This window comes from Anolis sagrei, chromosome 2, assembly GCF_037176765.1.
Source record: "Anolis sagrei isolate rAnoSag1 chromosome 2, rAnoSag1.mat, whole genome shotgun sequence".
In the NCBI taxonomy this organism is placed as follows: Eukaryota; Metazoa; Chordata; class Lepidosauria; order Squamata; family Dactyloidae; genus Anolis; species Anolis sagrei.
In genome coordinates this window covers 70,067,637-70,087,506 of record NC_090022.1, presented here as the reverse complement: position 1 = coordinate 70,087,506, position 19,870 = coordinate 70,067,637, and the positions used below count along the sequence as shown (strand labels likewise).

Below are 19,870 nucleotides of genomic sequence, written 5' to 3'. Positions count from 1 at the left end.
GCACAGAAGTGGAAAGTTCATTGTGCAGGTGCACAGCCTTAACAGCTCAGTTGTTAACTTTCTATTGCTCTAGCATGGTAATCAGCCCAGTCTGACCCATACATTTATTGATCTCAAGCCTATCTTAAGTGCTAAGTGTTTGTTTGCTGATTTTGGTCTTGCACATCCTTTGGCTTCTGGATGTATATAAAAATGACATTAATAGAAAAGAAGCAAACATGGACCCTTGACACAGAGAGAGTGAGCTCGCTTCTGGTGTCTTTCCATTCTGCTGTAGTCATAATCAACAGTCTTTTTTTAAAGTGGTATTGTGGTTTGGAAGAGATCATTCTTTCAAAGGGGGGAAAACTATTATAGGCACACAGGAGTAGTTAGGAAGAAAACATTCCAGGAGATTAGATATATTATTATGGCTAAGCAAGTATTCCAAAATTTGGGATATTTGATTATTTTAACTGTTTATAAGTGTTTAAAATTATTCTCATTGTTTAATTCCATTTTAATATTTTTATACAATGGATTTTAAATTGTATTGTCTTTTAATGCTGTGAGATACTTTGTGTCTCAATCAAGAGATAAAAGTGGGATATAAATAAAAATAACAACAACTGGGAAACATCTGAAATACAGAACACTTCTGGTCCCAAACATTTTGGACAACGGACACTCACTTGCAGGGAGAGGAGCTTTGAGTGGTCCCCAACCTTCTTTTAACCAGGGACCACTTTGACCAGGAACCAACTTTAGCTTTGGTTTGGTTATCTGGGGTGCTGATTCAGAAAATTGCACTGGATAGACCATGTCAGCTCTAGTTTATGATACAGAACATATGCCACACAGTAGTCACCATCTGCTTGCCCACAGAAAGCCATATTTAATAATCTAGAGCCGATGTGGTAGTAGTAATCTTTTGTGAGTAGTCAGCCTCTCCCCTCCCAACATCCCTGTTGCCTCGGCACTATAAGAAGGTTTTGTGAGTCCAGTTGCTCTCATTGTTGTGTGGTTTTGAAGCAACAGTGTAGTAAGGGTGAGGCTGCAGACCATATTTTTGTTCCTGTGGATCACTAATAGTCCATGGATCAAAGCTTAGGAACCACTGGTCTACACTGTAGAATTAACACAGTGCTAATGGCTCAATAACACTATGTAACATGATTTTTGTTCCTGGATTATGAATGTCATTTCCTAATTGGTTCTATCATAAGAACATGGAATCAGGCATGTAGCCGGGGGGGGGGGGGGGTGGGCTTGGGGGCTTTAGCCCCCCCCCCGAAATTCTGATGGTGGTCCGCGAGAAGGCCTTACTGGTGCATTATTTAAACTGCGATGTTTATTCATATCATGATCTGATCACCATACTCAATATATCCCATATGCATGGGGGTATTGGGGTAACAATACAAAAGGTTTGCTAGGGTAGAACCTCTTTCACTTAGACTCAGCCCCCACCCGAAACAAACTCACCCCCCCCCCCCGAAACAAAATCCTGGCTACAGGTCTGCATGGAATGCTTTTGTTTTTGCAGTCTACAATAAAGGTTAAAAATGGCAGTATAACAACTCCTTTCAAAGTAAGTATTGAACAATTAAATAGGAAATAATACTTTCAAAACAGGAACAGATTTTTTGAATGTTGTTGTGATAAATCCCAGCAACTCCAACTTCCAAATGTAAGGTCTATTTCCCCAAATTCCAGTAGTGTTCACATTTGGGTATACTGAGTATGTGTGGCAAGCTTTGCCCAGATCCATCATTGTTTGAATCCACAGTGCTTTCTGGATGTAGGTGAACTACAACTCCAAAACTCAAGGTCAATGCCCACCAAACCCTTCCAATATTTTCTGTTGGTCATGGGAGTTCAGTGTGCCAAGTTTGGTTCATTGTTGGTGGAGTTCAGATTGCTCTTTGATTGTAGGTGAACTCTAAATCCCAGCAGCTACAACTCCCAAATGACAAAATCAATCCCTGTTCTGAACCCCACCAGTATTCAAATTTGGGCGTATAGGGTATTTGTGCCAAATGTGGTCCAGTGAATGAAAATACATTCCTGCATATCAGATATTTAGATTACGATTCAGAACAGTACTAAAATTACAGTGATGAAGTATCAACGAAAATAATTTTATGGTTGGAGGTCACCACAACATGAGGAAGTGTATTAAAAAGGTGTCGGCATTAGGAAGGTGGAGAAACACGGGCATCCGAGTCCTTCTTCTCCATCAGTCAGCGGATTTGCAGCAGGGAGTCGTTTGGGGTTTGCGGTTGGAGAAGGAGGCAGATGGGAAGGGGACTCAAGAGGCGCAGAGAAGCGAGGGGGAATAAAGCGGACCCCCCCCCCCCAGACTTCCCTTTCGTAGGCACCCCCCCCCACACACACACACACACCCCTCCGACGAGAGCTGTGCCTAGTAGTGGCTGGTGCCTTGCAAGGGGAGTCCTGGGAGGCGTGTCTGGAGCCCCGCCTGGATAAAACTTTGGCCGGCAGCGGAGCTCCTCCTGGCTGAGAGTTTCTAGCAAGCGCGCCGGGAAGTGTGTCTTCTTGGCCGGAGCAAGGCGAGAGAGGCGGCCAGTGAAGGGGACCATGCAGCCCGGAGGAGGAGGAGGAGGAGGAGGGAGCGGTGGATCCCTCTCTGCCTCTGCTGCCACTGCCCTGGCCCTTTGGTGGGGCTTCGCCTGGACCTCCTTCGCCCACGGAGATGCCGCCAAGGGCAGCGTGCCCCGCCTTCGCCTCTCCTATAAAGGTACCTGTGACACATGCGACCCCCCCCCCCCCGCCCGGGGATCCCGATTATGGGCACTCAGCCCTCTACTCAAAAACCCACCGTTAAAACATACTTTCTAAATTCAACACCACTCCAGTTTGAGCAGAGGCATGGATCCAGTGTCTGGATCAGGCATGGGCAAACTTGGTCCCTCCAGGTGTCTTGGACTTCAACTCCCACCATTCCTAACAGCCTCCGCTTAAGCGGTGGAGGAGGAAAAAGAAAGGGCCTGAAACTGTGAGGAATTGTGGGAGTTGAAGTCCAAAACACAAGGAGAGAGGGCTCAAGATGGCCCATGCATGGTATACCTTGACCTACTAATTTGCAAGTGGTTTCTGATTGGCCAGCCTCAACATTCTAACATCCCTAAGTGGCTGAGGGGGGAAGGGAAGGGGGCGGAGGCTGTGAGGAATGGTGGGAGTTGGAATCCAAAACACCTGGAGGGCCCAAGTTGGCTCAGGCATGAACTATCTTGACCTACTCATTTGCATGTGGTTTCTGATTGGCTAGCCTCAATATTCTAACATTCTTAAGTGGCTGAGGGGGGGGGGGGAAAGAAGGGGCCTGAGGCTTTGAGGAATGCTAGGAGTTGAAGTCCAAAACACAAGGAGAGAGGGGCCAAGTTGGCCCATACATGGACTACCTTGAACTACTAATTTGCATATGGTTTCTGATTGGCCAGCCTCAACATTCTAACATTCTTAAGCCACTGAGTGGGGAAAGGAAGGGGCCAAAGACTGTGAGGAAACCCCGTTTTAACCAACATACCAATATTTCAATAGAAAGTTATGGCCTACTTTTGGCTGATGAGATAGTCAAATCAATTAGGATTGTTGTTGTTGTGCCTTCAAGTTGTTTCAGAGTGAGGGTGACCCTAAGTTTAAAGTTTAGACTGCGGGTCAAGTAAATGGCCTTGGGGGTCCACATCTGGCCCATGGGGACACCTGGCATATGGCAACCTCATTAATTTCTTGGGGAGCACCTTGACTGTAGAATCCATGTTCTTTGGCATCACTTCGACTGTCATGGCTCAATGCTGTGAGGTCCTTGGCTTTATCATTTGGTGAGGCACCATCACTCTTGGAGAAGAGTGATGGTGGAGAAGCAGATCAAACCTGTCAAACTGCAGCTCCCAGGATGACATAGCATTGAGTTACTATGTGTCCATAGCAAGGAATCCTCAATCCATTGCTTACAGTGAATGAGAGACACTCTCTTGGGCACACAGGAAACAACTGAGAAAGTTCTGAACAGGTTGTGCTCTGGCACCACGAGATGCAAATCCAACTTTAAGAAATGGGGTTACAAAGTGGAGACTATGGCATGCGAGTGTGGAGAAGAGCAAACCACAAACCACTTACTACGATGTAGTCTGAGCCTTGCCACATGCACAATGGAGAACCTTTTTGCAGCGACACCAAAGGCACTCCATGTTGCTAGCTACCGATCAAAGGACATTTAGCATAATGCCAAGCCTTTAATTTTGTTTGTATTTTAAAATACATCACTACTATATCCTCAATTAATTTCTGACACAATAAATAAATAGCAAGGAATTTAGTTTTCTATTCAGCCTGAGAGTGATCTTCTTAACATTGCAGATAAGGAACTTAGAGGGAGATCCCAGCTGTTTTTACCTGTAAAATTGAGAACAAGAAAGAGAGAGAGAGAGCACGTGTTGCATGAATTGATCTGCTAGAGATGATGTGTTTCACGGTCTGATGTTAAACTTTTCTCTTCAGTCAACATTTCCAGAATTTTTCACACATTGGGCTACTTCTACACTGTTGAATTAGTGCAGTTTCACAGCAATTTAAATGCCATGTCTCAATGCTCTGGAATTATGGGAGTTTTTACAAGGCCTTTCACCTTCTCCGCCCAAAAGGGTTGGTGCCTGACCAAACTACAATTTCCAGGGTTCCATAGTATTGAGCCAGGAGAATTAAAGAGATGTCAAGCAGCATTGACTCTATATTCCAGATGCATCCTGTGCCTGATATATATACTCCACTTTATACCGTGCATTCATTATTTATCTGTAGTATTTGTTGGAAGTAAAATTCAAACATTTCTTGCATTTCATTCCTTACGGCAACCTAGTGCTTTTACGTCTGAAACCCAGATAGATTAGAAATAGTGGACTACGAGATTTTCATGCTAACATTTTGCTTGAAAACTTCAGGATTTATTTTGGTATTGTGTGCCTTCAAAACATTTCTGACCCATGTCCATTCTCAGGGGAACCTATCATGGCGGTTTTCTTGGCAAGATCTCTTCAGAAGAAGTTTGGCATTGCCTTCCTCTGAAACTGAGAGAGTGTGGCTTGCCCAAGGCCTCCAGTGGGTTTCATGACTGAGTAGGAACTGGAACCCTGATCTCCAGAGTCGTAATTGAATCCTCAAACCATTATTGACCTTCAAATCCTGCAATAATATTTGAGGGCTGAGATCTGATTATTTTTAAAGGAAAAGTCCTATAAATCTAGTCTACTAAATAAACTTATTTGTCTAGACCACGCATGGACTAACATGGGCCCTCCAAGTGTTTTGGACTCCAACTCCCACCATTCCTCACAGCCTCAGCCCCCTCCCCCCCCCCCCTCAGCTATGGTAGGCATCCTTAGAGATTGTGAGGTTTTTTTTTCAGGATGAGCTCAGATCTCACAACCTTTGAGGATGTCTGCCATAGGTGTGGGTGAAACGTCAGAAGAGAATGCTTCTGGAACATAGCCATAGAACCCAGAAAACTCACAGTAGCCCAGGGATTCTGGCCATGAAAGCCTTCAACAACACAATGAATGGTTTTATTGACATTTTCTACATTTTCCATTACGATATTGAGGCTTGCTTCTCCTTTGCACACTTTAATTCTTCCTTTCCTGCTTTTTATCCATTCGGTATGCTTTCTCAGAAGACCGTTGAGCTCCTATGTTGTGATTTTATTGCTTTGACTGATTGCATCTGGATTCTGTAAGCCACTCTGTAAAGCAGTCTCCAAGCAGGTGGTGTACAAATCCATATAACAAAATAATACAGAGTTGTTTTGTGTAAGCCCTTTCCCACATAAATAGCAAGCTGTCACCGAGAGAATGTCAAAGGATGCTCACAGTTGTATTGCACTAGCCCTTGCTTTGCCCTCCTGTAGCTGAACTCACCCAATGTTCTTGGCTACATGTTGATAGTTATTGTGTTCTTATGTTTTTATGATGTCTTTTGTTTGGTTTTGCTGTTTTAATTATTGAAATGCTATGTATTTTAATTAGTGCTATATTTTATTTCTGTTTCTGTTGGGCTTGGTCCCCATGTAAGCCACCCCGAGCCCCTTTGGGGAGATGGTGGTGGGATATAAAAATGTTGTTGTTGTTGTTGTTGTTGTTGTTGTTGTTGAAGCTTAAATAAGCGGTTCTCCTACTTCATCCACGAGCTAATGTTGTGAACTTTAACTTTTAGTGGTGTTTTCCCAAGATTGCAGGTAGCGAGCCTTGAGGCTGTAGTTGCTTTCATTTGGAGATGTCAAAAACTAGGAGTGTTGCCATGAGACGGATGCAAAATGAGAACATTCCCCCTCTCCCTCTATTAATATTTTGCCCACAATGGAAATTTCATTCAGTAGCTATACTCCCAGCTGAAGCACCCTAAAGCAATGGCTCTCAGCCTGTGGGTCCCCAGATATTTTGACCTAACAGCTGGTAAACTGGCTGGGGTTTCTGGGAGTAATAGGCCAAAGCACCTGGAGACCCACAGGTTGAGAACCACTGCTAAAGGAACCAGATCCTGTTGATTTTGGAAGCTGAGCAGGTTCAATCCCTGGTTAGTACTTGAATGGGAGACCACCAACCAATACCAAGTGCTGTAGGCTACATTTCAGAGGAAGGAACTGGCAAACTGCTTCCTTACCTGAGAAGACCCTATGAAATTCATGGTACCACCATAAGTCCACAAGTTAGTTGAAACACGTGCATGCACACTCCCATATTTCTCACCTTCCAATGAGAATTGTTCATATCTAGAACTCTTGCTGTTTTTTCATTCTTTTGGCATCTTAGCCTGTCCTGTTTTTTCAGATGCCTAAATTGCATTTCTAAATGCTCACCTGAAGTTTTAAATCATGGCAATATTTGAAATTTGGGGGCTGAAATAAAAATTAAGTGGAGAAATGGAATTCTTATTGGCAAGACAATGCCCTTGCCATCCCCAGATACTATCCTATTAGGGGCTGTAATGGTAGCTTCTTACGTGCAGACTGTTCTTCTGATGAAATCTGGTACCCTCTTCCTTCTGTCTCCATGTTTCCCAAATAACTGTTTGTTTCAATTATCAAGGATTTTTCTTTGTTGTTATTTCTGAATTACAGTGAGGTGTCAAACTCATTTTCATCAATGGCTACATCAGCCTTTGGGTTGCCTTCAAAGAACCATTGAATCCATGGATGGAGAATCTGTGGATACAGAAGGGCAACTTTTATATATATATAAGAGTTGGTGCTCTTTAGTTTCCCCCCCTAGTTTGTGTCCCCAGATGTTACTGAAATACAACTCTCATCACTATTGATTACCCCCATGTAGGCTAGAAATAATGGGAATTGCAACCCAACAGCACTTGTGGCTCTGAGGTTAGGGAAAGTATAATGGGCAATTTAAAGTCACACATCATATCCACAAGCCTTATATCAAAATTAAAAACCCCACTCTCCTGACTAAACAGAACAAATTGCAGCCTTCCAGTATCCAGTATGTTACAGTATCACAACTCCCATCAACTCTAGTCATGATGTTGAATGATGAGAAATACAGGAGTTGTAGTCCAGAACCTGGAGGGCCACATAAAATGACATGGCAGGCTGGATTAGGCCCATGGGCCTTGAGTTTGGCACATGTATCCTAAGGGATCCTTATTATGGTGTGTTCTTCAGAAGATTTGTTCAGTGAATCTTAGCCTTCCTCTTTCATTTGTTGTGTCAGGAGCAAACCAAACAGTTGTATTGCATTAAAAACAAACAAACAAAACACAAAGTTTGCAAGCCTGGTAGTTGATTAAATGTCCTTTGACCAGTAGCTGGCCATTTGGAGCGCCCCTGGTGTTACTATAAGAAGGTCCCCCATTGTGCATGTAGCAGGGCTCAGGTTGCATTGCAGCAGGTGGTCTGTAGTTTGCTCTTCTCCACACTCGCCTGCCATGAATTCCACTTTGTAGCCCCATTTATTAAGGTTGGTTCTGCATCTCGTGGTGCCAGAGCGCAGTTTGTTTAGCGCCTTCCAAGTCACCCAGCTTTCTGTGTGCCCAGGAGGGAGTCTTTCATTAGGTATCAGCCATTGATTGAGGTTCTGGGTTTTCAGCCTCTGAGGCTGAGAGTGTGGGACTTGCCCAAGGTCATCCAGTGGGTTCCCATCTCTGAGCAGGGATTTGAAACCTGGCCTCCAGGATTTTATTTTTCTTTATCCAAGGACTATACTATCTCACAATAAATGGTACAAATGGTAGCAAGAATGGTATCTCAGATACTTCAAAAGTTCTCAACTCTCTCAGCAGCTGATCAGTAAGGGCTAGAGCCTCGTCTAGGCTGTGATGTACAGATGGTCTGCTCTTTTTCCCCACCCATGCTCACTATAAGGTTGATTGTAACTGTTAGTAGTGGGTTTAGATGTAGTTGAGGCAACATACACATTGAAGTGACTGCTCTGTCAATCTGTGTACTGTTGCTTCATTGAAAGGTTATAGGAGCTCATAGGAGGTTACAGGAGCTTTGACCTGTTGTATTTATGTATTTCAGACATTTATATCATGTCCTTCTCACCCCCGGGGGGACTCAGGCAACCATTAGATGCCAAACAAACAATAGTAATAAAATCACAATTAAAACATTAGTTAAAAACATCAAATTGTAAAAATTAAACAAATCCAAATCCCAATCCAGAGTAATAATCCGAGGTCTATCCATTGTCAGTCTCATAAGTAATTTAAATTATCACTGCGTCTGCTGCTTGAATGCTTGGTCCCACAACCATGATATAAGTTTTTCCCTAAAGGATAGGAGAGAGGGGATCGATCTGATTTCATTAGGGAGAGAGTTTCACAGATGGGTGGCCACCACCAAGAAGGCCCTGTCTCTGTTTTCAAATTATGACTGTGACCAAATCATGGGGATACGTGATCTGAGTGCTCAGTATACAGTATAAATGTGACCACAGAATGATTGGTCAGTGGTGTTTCTGTCTGTCTGGTTTTAACAAAAGGTTGGCTTCTGATGATATTGGGGAGGATGCTTTACATTCTTCTGCTTTTACTAAACAAAGGTCAAGGATTTATGTGAATGATGGCAGGTGCCAAGTATTGAAGCCTAAGCTTTGTAATAATGGCTTTGTAGTAATGGCTTTGTAATAATGTTGATGTTTTTGATGAGATGTTTTGCTAATGATGTACTGCGGATTATTTGTCACTATGTTTGTATTTTGCACCTGTTTTTCTATGTTGTACACCGCAATGAGTCGCCAGTAGGCTGAGAATTGCGGTATATAAGCGTAGTAAATAAATAAATAAATAAATAAGCCAAGGATACATCTACACCTTAATGTTAGCATATGTATTTATTGCAGTAGCAAAGTTTATGAGCTCTATCATTGTTGATTACCATTTCACTTGGTAAACTATTAGATCCGTTGTGGCTTCCTTATCAATGATAAAGCTATGGAATTAATATCAACAGTCTGTTTCCTTGTGCCTTGTTTGCTTTGCCTCTATCTATAAATTTGAAGGATTTGTTTAAATTCCTTTTTATGGTATAGTCCTAGGGGACCTTGTAGCATCTTTGAGACTAACTGAAAGATGCAACTCACTCTGTTCTATCTGATTCAGCATTATATCCCTGGAATTTAAACTGAAGTTAGGAAAGGGTTAGTGATATCCTCATGATGGCTGTGGGAAAATGGTCAAGTATCCTTTGCTTGCTAAGGAAATGCATCATATTGAATGAGCTCTTCAGCTTGCCTCTTCCTTCTTTTTTGTACCCCAGATGAGGTTATTTATGCTGCCTGTGTAAAGGAAGAGCATTTCTGAGTGGGATGAAAGGGATTTTTTTTTTGCTCTGGTAGTTTTTTCAGAGTATAAACGCTCATCATGAAAACTAATGTGAGAAGTCATCCCTGTTGGAGTGCTATGTTCATCCTGATTTAAAAGCCATCGTCACAAAATGCCATGTTTCTACCAAATTCATGCAAAGGAAAACAAAATTTTGAATAAAATGCTTGCAGCTGTAAAGTGTCACTGCTCGGTGAACTTTTGGAGAAAGGACTTGAAGATGGCGGTGTACTAATGTTTCTAGATAAGAAGTCCCAGCATTTTATGACCCTATAAACCTGGCCAAGTTCCATCAAGAGTAAAACTCAAAAGATACTTGAACACTGCAGTTTGGGCAATTCATATCACAAAGAGACTTTATACTATGGCTGTAAAACATACAATTGTCTTTTGGGAATAGAGTTTCTTGGACTTATGTTCGCTTGTAGGGCAATAGTTCCAATCTTTGATACCATAATTTTGTTAGACTACAGCTCCCAGCATCCCAAACCATTTGCCATGGTGGCTTGGGCTTCTGGGATCGCATGTAGGATTTTGGTGTCTCATCTTTTTGAAATGTTCATAAGTAAAGGTAAAGGTTTTCCCCTGACATTATGTCCAGTCCTGTCCAACTCTAGGAATTGAGGCTCGTCTCCATTTGTACGCCGAAGAGCTGGCATTGTCCATAAACACCTCCAAGGTCATGTGGCCGGCATGACTACATGGATTGCCATTACCTTCCTGCCAGAGTGGTACCTATTGATCTATTCACATTTGCATGTTTTCAAACTGCTAGGTTGGCAGAGGCTGGGGCTGACAGCGGGAGCTCACCCTGCTCCCTGGATTCAAACCGGCAACCTTTCAGTCAGCAAGTTCAACAGCTCAACAGTTTAACCCACTGCGCCACTGGTGGCTGGTAAAAATAAGGAAAGTACAAAAGGCAAGACAAGAACGAGGGATAAAAATTGTAGTTTTATTCAAGTAGAATATATCGTATCATTTTCCACTGTGGAAGCTACTGGTAAACCCACACTTTGATCTCATGGGAATAGTTACAGGGATCTTTATTTGCAAATAATTTGGAGAACAGCTCTTCACAAAAGTATTGTTATCGTTAAAGCAGCATCTGCACATATTTGGGCAGAAATTTCTCTTTCTAGCTGGATATTCCTCATTGTTCCAGGATCTGACTGAATGCAAAATGAGAGCCTGTGGCCAGAAAACAAAGTCTTCTTAACCTCAAACAGACTAAAGGATATAGGGTAAAGTTTGCTTTTGGGAGTAGCTAGTAGAATAGCGGAAACACAAAACAGAAGAGTTGGGTTTGCCCCAGCTTTGATTGAATACTCATGCAGCCTTTCACCAAGGACAGATGTGGTCCTGGCTAAGGCCCAGACGAATGCTTGTTGTGGAAAATGATCAGAGCTGGAAAGGGTAACGATCCCCAGTGGAGTTATCCATAAGGACACTGTACTCCTGGCCATTTGCCTCATTACAGGAAGGAGGTATTGTAAAACGAATCTCCTTTAAAAATGTAAGATGTTAGTGCAAATATTTATGTGTCACAGAGGTTATCATCCAGTTGCATCTATTCCTTATTTATTTTGTGAAAAACATATCTACTAATTACATTCACAGGCTGGAGAAATTATTTTTAAAGCTAACTTTCACAGACTCTAAATCAAAATGGCTATTGTCCTGACCTATTTAAAAACTGACACTTATAAATAGCTTTTCTTTCACCATTCCTCTAAAAGCTTCTCTAACCAAATACCTGTAATTTATAAGAAAACATATGAATGCTCACAGAAACAATAATATGAGCGATTACTGCAAACTGGGCCACAAATTATTCTTGTGATACGACTTGGAGCAGTGCCCAAGAATGTGAATAAATTGCTCAGGATAACAATGGGCACAGGATTCCAGCAGGGCAGCCGTCTTTGCTTGCTAACAGAAGACACAGGAAAGAGCCTTGTATATAAGAAGGTGCCACAGGACCATAGCCACCCACACATTAAATTGAGTCTGTTGGGGTCTGAGGGGATCCTAAGGAGAGGAAGCTCCATAGCAAACGTAAGAATCCACAAGTATCACAAGTTCATGGACCACCTCCACTGAAATTTTAATAAAAAGAAATGCTTATTTTGAAAAGCAGGAGTGTGGTTAGGACATATCTGCAGATCCAGCTGCTTCAAGGAGAGAAAAAAAGGGAGCAGTCATAAAAAAAAACTCTGTACCTTTGAATCCCATGATGGCATGGAACAGAATCCCAACCTCTGGTGTCACTCAGTGGAGCCCCAAGAAACATGTCTACCTCATATCAAAACCTCAAAATTTAGTCCCTGGTTAGTTCAGGTACTAAAATGACAAAGAAGATATTCTTTTGGATCAGGTCTTAGTCTGAAACAGATTTTTTAAAACAAACAAACAAACAAATTCTCTCGGGCCCTATATACCAAGATCTGATCCCAGGTTTGCTGTGCTATACTGGATTATATGAGTCCCCAATACCAGATAATCTGGGATAAACAGAAAACCTGGGATATAGGGCCTGTCTGGAAGGGCCCTCTGTTCTCAACCTATGGGCCACGGCCCAGCAGTGGGCCATGAGAACAAAAATCTGGTCTGTGAACCTTCTTCCTCTTTATTAATTTTATTTTATTTCCACTTCTTTCTGCAGAGCTGACCAGCTCTACCCCTTTTGGTACTAATGTTGGAGAGTGATCCCTGGTCAAACAGGCCCTTGTAAAAAAAAACCCACTGGTCTAGGGGCTAGCTTTTCAAAATATCCTACATTTGTTTTTGTTTTTCTAAATCAAGCATTCAGCTAAGGTTTGATTCAAACGTCACTTCAGTAGTGTGACTGCTACTGAATGTGTGAAACCAGTAATAAGTGCATTTTCATACAGGGAAGTGGATTCAGAGGTTATCACAGCCTCGACCAAAATATCTTCATTCTATATCTAATGTGCCTTCTGACTCAATTCACTCATCTTCTGTTTATTTCTCAAAAGAGGTGTAGCAATAACAGTGGAAGACACTGTTTACAGTATAACATGTGGTCTGTCCTAACCAAACATTTTTCTCTGTGATGGCAGGCTTTCAATGAAAGATGAAAATGTTTATTTTTGTACTTGTAGGAGTAAAATTAAAATATGGTGCTGGCCCCTTAGCACATTCGGGGGGAAAAAGTGACGGATCTTCCTCCACATCAGATTGTCTGAGAAGCACTTTTGTAGACAGTTACACTCATCTTGAGTCTGGCATCAAAAAACAGCAATATTCAGAAACTTTTTAACCTAACACTTTTATCACACATTATTAGGTGGTTAGTCTTAAGCAAACATGTTTCAAAAACATGTTAAAAGATGAAACGTCTGGAAAAGGACTGATCTATAGATAAGCTCTATAGGTTCAATTAGCTCCAAAGGCTTAACCTTTGTTAATGAATATAAGGATGTCCACTTATTAAGTACCTTAATACCATACTACATTCTAAGTAACTCCAGACTGACAAATTACATGCAAATTACTAAGTAATTCCATACCGTCTGATTTCACTTTCCCCTGTCCTTACTGTTTATATCCACCCATCCAACCATTCCTGCCAACTGAGGTTAAGATTTAAATCCCAGCACTTGGATGGTATGTGACATCTGGCCAAAAAGATGGTAGTATACTCTGAAACTAATAGCTTGTTATCATTAACTTGATGTTTTGATCTATGCTTTGTCATTACAAGCAAATTGCCATTCTTAGCATGAAATGGGCCATTTGTAGATCTTTGTCCATGTGTTTCTGGTTTTCCATCAACAGTATCATTTTGCTCTTTTGCTTGCATTTTCTGCGTCACAGCAGAGACCTCTGACATATTTGGGTGTGTTGTCCTTTTGTCAGCCTGGATGATATGGGTTAGTCCCTCCATTGTGGCAGCGCAGCGGGTTAGACCTTTGTGTTGGCAGGGGAAAGCTTGGCTGAGCTCCCTCTGTCGGCTCCATCTCCCGATGTGGGGACATGAGAGAAGCCTCCCACACAGATGCCAAAAGATCAAAATATTTGGGCATCCCCTGGGCAACGTCCTTGCAGATGGCCAATTCTCTCACAGCAGAAACAACTTGTAGTTACTTGCATTATATCTTTAATTGCATTCTTTCAAATGCTGGTTGCAGAAAATGTAGGAAAAAGAGAATGAATTCTAGGGATAAACATTGCTTACCTGCAGAAGGTGGTGAACTGTGACATAATCAAAGCAAGGTTTGTTTTCTTGTTTGTTTTTGGTGAACTATAAATTTTATTTTATCTCTGAAACTTAGTTGAGTGCTGTAGTCAAGGAACAAACCACTGGATTCCTGTGTCCCTAGTTTACCCCTTTATATTTTAATAAATAATCATGTTTACTTCTTTTAAAATATCTCTTTCTGCTTTGTAAAAAAGGTATGAAGAGGGCAAATATACAAGCTTACTATTAAGTATAAAAGTAGTCAACTTAATTTAGGCTATGAGCCACCATAGTAGTTCTCCATATAGCGATGCATAGGAAGAGGGCAATGCAGACATTGAAGTTTTACTTTTTCAGTGCTAGACATTTTATGGAACTGAAGGGGAAAAAATCATTTGGAGACATATGTGTTACTTGCCTTCCTCACCCCTGGAAACTGCCAAATTAGTTTTGTGTGTGTGTGTGTGTGAGGAGCAGCTTGAGAAACTGCAATTAATAGTGGTGTTTAAGTCTTTCGATATATAACTTTTAGAGCAGTTCTTTGAAAGGGTCATGTGTGTGTGTGTGTGTGTTTCATTTCAAAGATGTGTCTTCAGCTGTATTGTGAAGTTTTGATTAAAGCAGATATTGGTAATAAACTGGTAACTCTCATAACCTACTTTCAATATTATACATTCATTTATTGCCTTGATTTCTGGAAGACAGCCAAACTTCTCCTTGAGATTCAATAAGAATAGAAAGAGCACCTGCTACACAGAGCCATTGACAGCAGGGATACAAAGCCAAGCTGTGTGGGATCTGGGAGAGCATTGGGTCTTGGGCACAAATCCAATTGAATATTGAACATTATCAGCCCGATGCTCTGGGAAGGCCCGTACCAGAGCCTGCACTAAGAAGGAGGGATGGTGTTTGTTCCTGGAGATCTGCACTGTGTGGTTCACTGTTTATTCCATCACACATTCAAAATGACCTCCCCCCACTTTCAGTTTGTTTAAAGAAAAAAGCCAGGGCCAAAACATCCTCGCCATTCTCCTTTGACACACTGGAGTGTCTTGCTTTCCTCTCAGCTTCCTTTCCCTTGTAGTTTATTTTTAAACAGATCTTCCCTTTATGTTCTTGTTTATTTGTGGAGGAGAAAAGTCTCACGGTCAGACTTACGGTCTCTTCCCGCACCATCATACACACATGCACACAGCTGGTCTTGAAGACGTTGATAGAGAATGCCCAAGCCTGCTGCAAGTGTAACCAGTGCTGGATTTGCTTTTATTCATTTCCCCTGCATTGTCTTCAGCTTTCCTATACTAAAGTACTAAGCAGCCGTTTTATTTTCTCCACCCTGCCCATATGACTTGAAAGGGTCTTGAGACTATTTAACCACCGGAGTTTTTCTATTATAAAATAAAACATTATGCTGTAAACTCCCAAGGACTGGGGACACAAATATAAGGGAATGAATCTCAGCTGTGCTCTGTGAGGAGCTGAATCATTATTTTCCAGTTATTTACTCTTGTACACCATTGCTGTTGTGTTCCTTCAAGTAGTTTCTGACTTATGGTGACCCATCACATATTTTCTAGGGCTGAGAGTATGTGGGTTTTCCATGGCTGAGCAGGGAGTTGAACCTTGACCTACAAAATTGTGATCAAATGCTCAAACTGCTACACCACTCTGTCCATCCTTACTCAAAAATGGAGCTTTGTGCTATTACACATGGGTATCTAATGGTCTCCCTGAGCGAAGAATTGAATTTACAAGTCCATAGAACTCTCATGATTGTTAAGGCTGCCTGTGTGAGGTAGAAAACCACCAGAAGTGAATTGGGACAGAAATTCCCTGTTAAGAGATTGTGATTAGATCTTCAGCTGTAAGAGAGAGGGAGATAAATCTTTGAAGAACAAGAGCTCACTGTAGGACAATCCTGGGGGTGGTTCCAAGTAAGATGTGTCAACAGGCAGGATTAACTGGGAAAAGGCAAGATTCTGCCACACCCTTTGAAATTCTTGTAAGCATTTCTGGATGTTGTTTTCCAGAGATGTTGCTGTATATTTTTGTAGCTTCTTTCACTGTGTGTAGATGCACTTAAGAAAGCTTTGAGTTTACCCTGTTAAGAGCAACTGTTTGTGCCATGTGTGCTTCTTCATTTATTTGTTTGTACATGGTCAATGGAAGTCAACACTGTTTGCTTGTTTGGGGAGACTCTGTCAGCTGAAACTTTCTAAACATCCCCTTCTTGTTCCAAATTGGACTCAGAAGGTAGAGTTGACTGAAGGGATTTTACTGTTTGAATAAAGCCAGCAGATCCTGGTACCTGAGACAGATAAATCTACAAACACCTCCTCCATCTCTACAGCAGGATAAATGCAATTAGAAGAAGAGAAATAACTGGTAGTTGGCCAGCCTGTGATGACACTTATAACATTTTCCTTTGACTAAATTACAACAGCAATATGATTTGTTACTCACAAATGAGTTAGAACAGAGGATTAGGTATAACCAACACCATTTTTTTTGAAAATGCAAACAAACCAGGAAAACTGTTAGCAAGGCAACTGAGGGCGCATCCAGACAACCCTTTATTGCAGAAACTACCTCAATAAAAAGGGGGCTGTCCAAATGACATTCTGCACAACCTACAATTAATTCGCCACAAACTAGGAAAACCCTGGTTTGTGGTGTATTAATTAGATAGTGGACTTATTCCGCACATTCTAGGAAGGCGTGTGGGATAAACCCATTACTTCTGGTGTCTGGACTGCAGTCCAGACACCATTCCCACAGTTTTCCAGACTGAATTATTCCTGAAAACTGTGGGAATCCCAACCCTCCTCCCCCAAAACCTTAAAACTCCTTCATAATAAGTCCATTATAATAAGACCAATTTCACATTGCATTGTATGCTATGTGAGGAACTAGCAGGTTTTCAAGCTATAGGTGCCCTGCCCCATCTCCTTTGTCTCCATGTCTCTCATAGCAGACTTGGAAATAGTCAACAGCCACCAAGGAGCTCCTTTCTGATGTAATTGCTCTATGTGTGAAGTTTGGGATGGGATCATAGCTAGGGCGGTGTGATAAACTTCATTACCAAATAGGAAATAGCCTCCATTGTCTTTTTCTAGACATTTCATAACATTAGCTGTGTATAAAGTAATTGTTGGTTCTTCCTCCAGTTAGGTTCCCAAATTTCAAGCATTGTAATAATTTAAAAATTCACCTGGCTATTTAGCAATATAGTTTTGGCGTCTAAATGAAAAGGAAGGGTAGAAATTGGATAGGTATAAGTAGCTGATAAGTATAGAATTGTAAATTATAGGAGGGGTCATCAGAATGTTATAAGAATATATGGAAAAATGGTTTGTTTGTTTTTTTTGTAAAGGTGACTGCGACATTGTTATATTTTACTTATTTAACCAAATAAAAACCTATTAAAATGAAAAGGACAAGGAAAGTTATTAACGGAATGTGAGCACAGCAAATAGAGTTCAGGCTGTGAACAATTTTCAATGTACTCACACTCTGTAATGCAAGAAACAATAGCTATTCCAAATAGCTATTCCCTGGCATGGCATTTGATTCTGTAAGACAATTAAGATTGTCTAGGCCAATTTTATTCCTGTTGGGAAAGTTCCTTGCATTTCATTCAGGCAAATTTGAAAATGTGCAACATAAAAGCATTGAATGAAGTAGTCAAGCTAGGACTATATTTCCGGTGTCTCAATTTCATGCTGCTCCTTCCTTGAAATTTACTTCACGGTAATTTCTGTGTTGAAGAGGGAGGATTTTTAGTGCTTGAAGTGTGTTAATTGTTTGGCTGGCTGTGAATGGTCCTCTGATAAGGCATCTTTTAAGGCACTTTGACACTTATCGGCTGTGGAGGAAACAGCTGCTTGAGGGAGGGAAACTGAATCAGATATACAGTACACAAGTCTTTGCCAGAGATGGCAATAAAAATGTCGTATTTCAATATCAAACATCTCAAACTGTTTATTGACCTGTCCTGTATGAACGGGTCATGAAACAAATTCAGTAGAAGCCAAGATGACTAAACTAAGGCTTTGGACATCATGAAAAAGATGATAAATTAGGATAGGCAGTAGGGTAGCCATAAGTCAAAGTCAATTTGACAGCAAACAACAACAACAACAACACATATGCATACATTCTAGAACCAGAAAACACAAATCTGCCTGAATTACTTGTAATGTATGCACCCACTGCTGTTCACATGTATCATTGAGATGCCTTTTGGAATGGATGGATGGACAATTAAATTAGACTTCTCCTAAATGCCTCCTGAAATAGAAGATACCCACCTTCAAAAAGAGGGTTTTTACTGTGGCTGCCATTCAAACAGAGGGATGGCAAAAGAAGGCAGGTTGCCTTCTCTGATGCTGCCTTAATTTCAGGAATCCACCACAGTAATGTATTAAGAGATGGTCAGTAGAAAAACACAATGGATAGGTACTCTATAGACATCCCTCATCTTGGCAACCATGTCAGTATCTTCCTCTCCACCAAGTCTTAGGGTGTGCATAATATTTTAGCAGATTTTCTCCTGAATATAGCCATGAGGGGCAATGTATTACAAGTCTGTCAGTCTTGCACTACATCATAACAATATTATATTTTGGAATATATGTAGAGAATAAGTAAGCAAAACAAAACTATGAACAGGCTTGCAGAAATCTGAAGATCTGCTAAGGACAAACAATTCATGAGGAGGACTTAGCATGGAGTGCAAGTCCCCAAACAGCTCATTAACAATGGAAAACTGTAAAGGGAAGAAAGAAGGGAAACCAAGGAGGGTGCCTATAATTAAACATCTTGAAAAAAAAGAATCACTGGATAAAAGATAGAGCTAGGACCTCATCAGATGCATGTCCTCAAGCCTTTGTCCCATGCCCTGTATCGCCCGCTGCACCCCTTACCTTATCTCATGTGAGGAAGTCTCGCCACCTGGCTATCCCCCCATTCTTCCCTATAGAACACTGGAAACTTCCTGTGTTCTCAGGGAACTGTCTAAGGATGCTGCCAGGACACTTCCTGTATGGAACCCCATGAGAAGTTTCCTTATGACATCTGATGGCATTTGACAGGCTCCGTCTAGAAAGTGTCCTAGGACACTTCCTTTTGACCGTGTGATGAAGAGGTATAATATCTTCTAAGGAGAAGAAAAAGGAAAAATAACAAAATAGCCATGTCTACTACATCGTGTCTGGACAATGGCAAGATTCCTCCTCACTCTGGAAGAACAAAGGCAAGAGAGACCCAGAAAATGACTTATGTTTTATTGCTGTTGTTATGATTTTATTGATGTTAATTTTTTTTAAATTGTACTTGTGTTCTTGTGGCATTGAATTTTGCTTTGTAAACCACCTCGAGTTGCCTGAGGGCTGAAAGGGGCGGAATACAAATACAGTAAATACATACATACATACATACATACATACATACATACATACGTAAAATGAAGACAGGCCGCATGGCCAGCCCAGGGCAATAAAATACCTTTAAAGAGGAAATTACGTCTTCCATGAAGAGATCACATTGCTAAGTGTTCAAAGGGGAGGAGATAGTGGCATGCAGGATGAATAAGACAACCCCACTTCTATGCCCCTTCTTGAGGTAGGCATGCACAAGGAATTTGGGGAAGGAATCCCTCATTCTAATCTATCTAGGCTAACTACTCATTGAAGGCAGTCAGGGATGAAACCCAACATATGCTTTACCATTATCTTTATTGAAAAGATTATTTGAGAAGTAAAGGTCCCTTTCGGCCTTAAATTCTCCATGTTGATGGGAGCCCTACAGTCCAAATGCAGTCTTGTGCTGCCTTTC

The 19,870-nt window shown here is 41.4% G+C and overlaps 1 protein-coding gene across 1 annotated transcript in view; it reads left to right on the top strand.

The window, feature by feature from the left end:
- Positions 1-2,406: 2,406 nt before the first annotated feature.
- SEMA3G (semaphorin 3G) overlaps positions 2,407-19,870 on the top strand; it is an 86,370-nt gene continuing 68,906 nt past the window's right edge. Inside the window, exon 1 of the mRNA XM_060765843.2 lies at positions 2,407-2,740. Coding sequence (XP_060621826.2) covers positions 2,581-2,740 — 160 coding nt within the window. The 5' untranslated portion in view covers positions 2,407-2,580. The remainder of the gene's footprint in view (positions 2,741-19,870) is intronic.